This window comes from Dipteris shenzhenensis, chromosome 18, assembly GCF_047967505.1.
Source record: "Dipteris shenzhenensis isolate YYH24624 ecotype China chromosome 18, Dip_SZ_1.0, whole genome shotgun sequence".
In the NCBI taxonomy this organism is placed as follows: Eukaryota; Viridiplantae; Streptophyta; class Polypodiopsida; order Gleicheniales; family Dipteridaceae; genus Dipteris; species Dipteris shenzhenensis.
This window is the reverse complement of record NC_141613.1, coordinates 9,368,334-9,376,297: the sequence shown is the minus strand read 5'-3', so window position 1 is coordinate 9,376,297 and position 7,964 is coordinate 9,368,334. Positions and strand designations below refer to the sequence as shown.

At 42.2% G+C, this 7,964-nt stretch overlaps 1 protein-coding gene across 1 annotated transcript; it reads right to left on the bottom strand.

Annotated features, from left to right (window-relative positions):
• Positions 1 to 2,753: 2,753 nt before the first annotated feature.
• LOC147890771 (uncharacterized) lies at positions 2,754 to 7,340 on the bottom strand. Its single transcript, XM_087389822.1, has 5 exons — positions 5,966 to 7,340; positions 5,327 to 5,910; positions 4,980 to 5,283; positions 3,633 to 4,466; positions 2,754 to 3,351 (listed from the first exon to the last, which is right to left on the bottom strand). Exons 1-5 carry the CDS (start codon positions 7,338 to 7,340, stop codon positions 2,948 to 2,950), a joined length of 3,501 nt encoding a protein of 1,166 aa, XP_087245948.1. The 3' UTR covers positions 2,754 to 2,947.
• Positions 7,341 to 7,964: the final 624 nt, after the last annotated feature.

Sequence of the window (7,964 nt, the reverse complement as noted above, 5' to 3'; positions counted from 1 at the left end):
ACTAACTCCATGGCACACTGAGTGAGTGCAGGTGATTTAGCACCAATCATGTAGTTGGATAGTGACAATGAGGATATAGAGGAGGAAGCTGAAGATGCATTTGCAAATTTTCTATAAGCATGGAAAATTTACATCCTCCCTAAGACAAGGGATATATTTGGGGATTGGTACAATTCCTCATCATCACACCGCTCATTGATCGAGCTTCCTTCCTCACAAATCAATGGAAGCTAGATATGCATTTTGCATGCTCGTTGTATGAAGAGACCAGGATTTCTAAAACGCCATTTGCAGGCAATGTCACTCTTTATCCAATGAAGTTTGTGAGACTTCCAAAAGATGATCCTCAGTTGAAGGAAGTCACATTTCAAAAGCACAAAGATTTTCTCAAAGCAGCCTTCGAAGAGTTCAAAGATTGTGACTTTGGTTGTGAAGTTGATCTCTACTAGACTAGATATGGGAATGACATAGAGAAGAAATATATGCTTGCAAAGAACAGGTTCCTTGATAGATGCAGGTTTGAGCCCATTAATGGGCAACACTTTTGTGAAGCTTGTATAATCACCCTTGAAGAGGGATGAAAAGTAAACTTAAATCACATTATCTAGAAAAGTTTCACAATAGGTCATCTCTTACATATGCTTATTTAATGATGACTCAAAATATATTCTTGAATCTAAAAGATTGAATCTAGTTCTCAACTCTTTTTTGAAATCCTAACAAAGGCAAGGGAGTTATGGATCGAATGTAGCTCACCACAAACAATAAAGGGAAGGAGACATACCGTCGTTGAATACAATATGAAGTGGACTCGTTTTTACAGATGCTTGAATGGCGTAGTGAATGATACATAGTCACGTGTGCAAGACTTGAAGACTGCAATTGCAATATATAGGGACTTTACTTGCATAGTGTTTTCAGATTATCTTGGATGTCTGTAAAGCATATGAAGCAAGGAAGATATCCTATGAGGCACCAGACATGCGATAGGTCTGGAAAAAGCAACAATACAACAATTATCTATTGTTTGGTGGAGACCATTATGGTACATTCCCAATGAAATAATGAAGGATGTAGGCCAATAGTTGCTTGATGGTGATTTCTTCTTTGGGAAGAAAAGCAAGCATAGTCGCTTGGATGAAGTAGTCACCACAGAAGTAAAGCTGCTTTATTGGTAGTATTGTTTTTATTGAATTTGGATCAACGGTTGGTTGGCAAAGTTGTTAATGTGGATGAGAAAAAGGTCCTTGGTCTTGGTGAAATTATTGATAAGTTTTGGGCCAAAAGTGGGTGTGTTCATTAGATGTGGATGGCACTCCAACAAAGGATGCAAGAAGAAAGATGCCAAAGTTTCTAGAGAAAGATTATGCAGAGATATAGAAGAACACTTTGGCGCTAAACTTGCAAAGTATAGTAGCAACAAATGGTTCAACCTTCAGCTTCTCTTATGATATCCTCTTGTCAAAGGACAATACAAAATTTGTACACATCAATGGGATTGATATAGAGCGCTTCATGGCAATGACCGGTAATGCTTGGGAGAAGCCACGTGTGTTTATCCTAGATGAGTTGCAAGACTAGTTTGGAGTGGTGGGGATCGTTGACCTTGTAAAGTTTATTATACAAGACCCTTTGGAAGACAAGAAAAGATCAAAGTTGGTCTGGTTCATGTCAGAAGCACAAAGGGATCCCCTCTCTGCTAGTTTGTTATCAATTGGATGTCCACTTACAAAGTCTTTCTTGGTATAGTGTTGTGCTATGACTTGACCATGCTAGAAGGCACCGGAATTCAAGTCTTGAATCCATACTTTATTGGTGCTTAAATAGGGGTGGCGGCCCTTTAATTCAGCTTCCCGTAAACCCTGTGGAGCTATATTACAAAGAGGAAGGAAAGCCTAAACTAGAGGAAGCAATGGTGGACTATCGAAAGCAGAAGCACCTTGAATTGATAGATGAGATGGTATCCCGTTTGTTGAATGACGGATGGATGGTAGCATTGTACTAAATGGGCTTTATAGCTGAAAAACTGCTACGCCAAGGTATTAATGTAAATATCATTGATACCCCCCATCAAATATAGCATTTTGATGCACTTTACAGTTGCACTACGGTCTTTGAAGATGAAAGTTCCGAAGAAGAGAGAGGAGATAAAGAAGGTAGTGCAAGTAATGAGGAGGTGGATATCTCTTCATCTAGTGGGGAGCACATGCTTGAACTGCGCATAAAGAGGAAGAGTGATTTGGTATGAGAGAGAGCAAAGGAGGTTCCACTCGGCATGTGCTATAATCATATAAGAGATAATATCTCTTCCACACGAAACGATAGAATAGAATAGAATAGAGAAGAGAAGATACATAAAGATAGAGATAGAGAAGAGAAGGGGCACGGATGATAAGGAGGTGAAAGATTGATTCCGCAGCGGTTTCGAGAAGTTCCCAATTCTAGAAGTTATGTACCACCCCGAGCAATTATGTAGAGGGGAAGGGAGAGACAAGCAACAGATCAATCGAAAACTGCGTGTGGGGGAGGGGGAGGCAGAGGGGCGCATGGACAGCCTACAACAATGGCCTCTCGCAAGGAGGAATTGAATGCAAGCCTTGATTAAGGCTTTAATATGAAAATTAAAGCCTTGTGCAGGAGCACAGGGATGCGAAGACAGATTAATTAATTGAATTTTCGAAGAGGAGTGAATAGCCAAACCAACAAAAAATATATTGTGGTCTTGAACATTTTTGAGACAGTTGTTGTAGCCTTACGCAGCACACACTATATCAAAGAGATCTCCATGATGGCGTCTGCGTCTTATCTCGACTAATTGTTGCACCATGTTAGGGCAAATGTAAGCTACTTATACAATTTATTCGACAAAACAATGCTATAAAGCACCAAAAGCTCGCTATTTCACGTAGTCAATTAGTGCAATCATTAAACGTGACGCCAACGTCACTCATAGTGATGCATCATCCATCAGTACTTCAAGGTCAGCATTACTTGGACATTCTTGGATTAGAGTGCTAAGCTCTCTGGTTTCCAGACCTTGCTCCTTGAATAGAAGCATTTCCAACACCTCTTTCATCGTTGGGCGATCTTTTGCAACGTTTTGTGTGCAAAGTAAGCCAATCTGTAACAAACTCAAGACCCTTGTGGGATCTTGTTCCAGCTCAACATGAAGGGTAGAGTCAATCACTTCATGAACTGTGTGTGGGAATGCTGCCTGGACCCATTTGGACATTGTCAAACCCTGGACGAACATGTCATCTGTAGGCTTCTTGCGAGTGATCAGTTCAAGAATTACAATCCCAAAGCTGTAGACATCTGCTTCTGAGGTTATTTGCCCAGTAGAAGCATATTCTAGAAGCAACATTCAGTGAAGAGAAAGCAAAAGTTAGAAGGAAATACCAAAATCACGACGACAGCACGAAAATATGGAAGGCAAGATAAATTAAAAATCTAGCATGTGACACAGAGATTTGAAAAAGCCAATAAAAGCAAGATAATCTCATGAATGACAAACAACGTTGTTCTGTCATTGCCTGATCCAACCACTTTTCAGACAAAATTCCTAGTTTTCAGCCAGCTCAAGAAGTGTACAATCGGCAGGATTGTACAAGGGCGTCTCGACAGAATGATACCTGGTGCAGCATATCCAATGGTTCCCCTGAAAGTGGATGTTGTTAGGGACTCAACAATGTCTGCGCTGATCAGTCTTGCAATCCCAAAGTCACCCACATGTGCTTGAAAGTCTTCATCCAGCAGAATATTGCTAGGCTTGAGGTCGCAGTGAACTATCTGTCCTACCCCAGACTCATTGTGTAAGTACTTCACTGCATACGCAACGCCGATTGCAATTTGAAGCCGCACCTTCCATTTCAATTCGCAGACTTCAGACCCATACAAATGCATGTCCAGACTCCCATTTGGCATGAATTCCAGGATCAGGCATCTAACACCTGGTTCTGACGCAGCGCCAAGAATTCTCACAAGATTTCTATGGCGTATCATGCTCAACACACGACATTCCGTCAAGAAATTCCGTTCAGCCTCCACAGAGCTTCCTACTTCCAGGCGCTTGATTGCAACGATTTTACCATTCTGAAGTCTACCTTTGTAGACCGTGCTCAAGCCGCCGTTGCCAAGAATATTATCGTGGCTGAAGCCTTCAGTTGCCGTGTGTAGATCTTCCATTGTGACCTGCAGACCTATCGCAAAGTGATCGTGTCTAGCACGGTTTCTCTGACCTGATCTGCACTTTGTGCGGTAGTAGCCCAGGACTATGCCAAGGAACAGAATCCCAACTATTACGGGCGCAATCAAAGACATCTTTGCGATTCTGCTAAGACCACCGTGTGAAGATGATGTTTGCGGGCCTCCGTTTGAAGTAGGAGTACACGGTTTCGAAAGAGGAGGACCACAGAGTTCCGAATTTCCAAGATATGATGAATTGGTAAAAGTGCTGAACTGATGATCTTCGACAGACAAAAGCATATCTATAAGTAAACTAATTTGAAATTATAAAACGTAAATATTCCACATTCTCCTCTCAAACTAGAATATGCCCTGTCTATTCTAAGTACAACAGAAGGAAGAACATAATGGGCAAGTTGTTTATTCCGAATCTCCTGCGACACTGGACTGCGCTATGACTACGATCGAGCGGACAACAAGACATGGTATGGTTTGCTTATTGTAGCAGCATTCTGACTTTTTCATAAAACAGTGTCCTTTCAAGAACGGATAAGATGCTTTACTATTTGCAAAAATGTACTTCCACTGCACGGAGCACAAAAATGCACATGAACAGAACGTTGATGACGATAATAATGTACACAAAAATTGCTCTTGTACGCTTTGTAACACGGCTGGCATCATATAGGAAGCCGACGCACATCAATCCAAGACTTCACAATTAAAAGGTAGTTTTGTTCCAAAATTTGGAAGTTCAAGTTATAAGAAGCTTCAGGTATAGAATTCCTCCTCACCTGTTGGAATGTGTCCCGAAAGATTGTTGAAGGACAAGTTAAGATATGCCACAAAAAATAGCTGCTGTAGCTCAGTAGGGATCGGCCCATTTAGGTGATTGTTTGAGAGATCTAGTGACTCCAATGCTGATAGGTTTCCTAAGGTTGCAGGGATTCCACCTGTCAAGTTGTTCATTGACAAATTCAGGTTTTGCAGGCCACTGAGTGATCCAAGCTCCGCAGGTATTTCACCACTAATTCGATTCTCAGACAAATCGAAGAAAGCCTGATTGGAATACACATAAGCGTAGGATAACTCGGTACCCTTGTAGTTTAGTATGATACTATCCTGCATGACGTTAGTTGGTCGTGAATTTCCAGTATTGGTTTTTTTGCAATGCTTGCAACTGAGAGAGATTGGTGGAGATAGTCCCAGAGAAATTGTTGTTGGATAAATTCAAAAGTTGCAGCTGACTCAGAGTCCAGAGCCAATATGGCAGAGTCCCTTCGAATTGATTATATCCCAGACTGAGCACACGCAAATTAACACACAGTCCTAAGTAATCCGGTAATATTCCATACATCGAATTCTTCTGCAGATCCAGAACCACCAAGCTGCTGTAGTTGGTCAAAAACTTTGGAAACTTGCCTGTCAGATTGTTTGATGAAAGTGACAAACTATGCAGATATTTAAGGTAGCCGATCTCAGATGGAATGTCTCCCTCTAACAGGTTTCGGTCTAGTTTGATCCATTGCAGGTTGGAGCAGTTGCCTAGAAATGCTGGCACAACACCAGAGAGCTTATTGTCTGACAGATGCAAGTATACCAGTTTTGAAAGATTTGCCAAAAAAGATGGAACAACACCATGCAGATAATTAGCGCTTGCATCCAGGTATTGAAGGTTCTCTAGTGACCCGAATTCTTGCGGTAGAGTCCCTGAAAAATTGTTGCCTCCCAAATAGAGATTCACAAGTGTAAACTGAAAAAGTTGTCAGATTTTGAAGACGGCCAAGCTCTGGTGGTATTTTTCCAGTGAGGGTGTTGTTGTACAGTGTCAGCACCCGTAGGCTTTTCAGCTGGCTGAGCTCTTTGGGAATGCTTCCCTCAAGTGAATTTTCAGACATGTAAAGCTCCTGAATATTCACAAGCTGTCCCATTTCTGGAGGCAACCTTCCTGAAAGCACGTTCTGTGATATAGCAAGGTCTTGTAAGTTCACCAATTGCCCAAGTTCTTTTGGAATGTTTCCAGTAAGTTTGTTGCTAAACAGATTCAAGTGCTGCAATTTGTGCAGTTTGCCCAATTCTGGGGGAATGGGTCCAGAAAGAGCGTTTAGATGCAGAGTGAGGAAAGTAAGATTCGAAAGGTCACCGAGTTCGGGGGGTATGGTTCCATTGAGATACGTATTACTGTCCAACTTCAGGACTTGCAGATTCTTGAGTTGGCCTAATTCACGAGGTATCCCACCGATAACCCCAATAGAATCTAGATAGAGTTCCAGAAGATTTGTAAGTTTGCCAAGCTCTGGAGGTATCGCTCCTTGAAGGTTGGTGTCGAACAAATAGAGGCCTTTCAAATTCGTCAATTGGCCTAGCTCTGCAGGGACGCTCCCAGTGACCAGATTGAAAAAGAGCTTTAGATATTCTAAATTTTTCAACTGGCCGATTTCGGAAGGTATAGGTCCTGATATTTGGTTGTTTGACAAATCTAGTGTTTGTAACTTGCCGAGCTGAGCTAATTCAATAGGTATGGAACCATTCAAATGGCCCGCAGCATAAAAGAATAGGCCCCGTAAATTCGATAGTTTACCAAGCTGAGGAGGTATCGGCCCTGAAAGATTGTTACTAGCTAAATTAAGGAATTGCAAGCTACGAAGGTCACCAAGTTCCGGAGGAATGCTACCCTCCAGCAGATTCTGACTGAGGTTGAGCAGAATGAGAGCCTGGCATCGGCCTAAAGAAGGCGGGATTTCACCTTGGAGTTGGTTTTGTGTGAGGTCGAGGACAGAAAGCATGGTGAGGTTGGCGAGATGAGGGGGGATGGATCCAGAGAAAGAGTTGAAAGAGAGGTTGAGGTGGGCAAGGAAGTGGAGAGAGGCAAGGTCAGGGGGCAGAGTACCGGAGAGGTTACTGGATGCAAGGTTGAGCTGCACGACGCGGCGCAAGGATGCGTGGTTGCAGGAGACGCCTCTCCAGGAGCAGGGGTTGATACGTGGGGAGCGAGTGGAGTTCCAAGAGGAGAGTACGTGGAGAGGGTCTCGGGTGACGCGATGCCTGAGAGAGAGCAAAGCTTGGGCATCCATGAGCAGAGGGTGGGAGGTGGCTTGTGACAAGAGGAGCCATGGCGGCAGCAGCAGCGGCAACAGCAACGACACGATCTGCATGGCTCGCCCAGAAAGATGAAGCAGATCGTGATCACGAGTCTCGAAGAAATTCATGCAACACACACACCGTCAATTCTCTGATTTTGTTCCAACAGTTTATTTAATTTTTCGCATTTAACAATTTGCCCAAATTTTTTGTTCACGTACACACACAGTGCACTCTCTCTCTCTCTCTCTCTCTCTCTCTTACACACACACACACACACTTTTTTTTTTTGTGGAATCACACACACACACACACACATACACACATATATAGGGAGCAAGTGCGCCCGAGAGAGAGAGACAAAGACAGAGACAGAGACAGAGAGAAAATATATACATACACACACACACACAAAGAATATACATACACACACATACACATAGACATATACATACCTACGTACACACAGAGACAAATTGAAAGATTTACCTTTAAAAACATTGTCTTATGCCTTTAAATTATAATATATAAATATAAATGTAAATGTAAATGTAAAATGTGTACAATGAATACACATTACATGATATATTATAATTGTATCATGTTACATATATACATATACATACATACATATGTATTTATCTTTGTGTGTGTGTGCGCACACGCGTGCACACACGTGCCCGCATGTGTGTATTGTA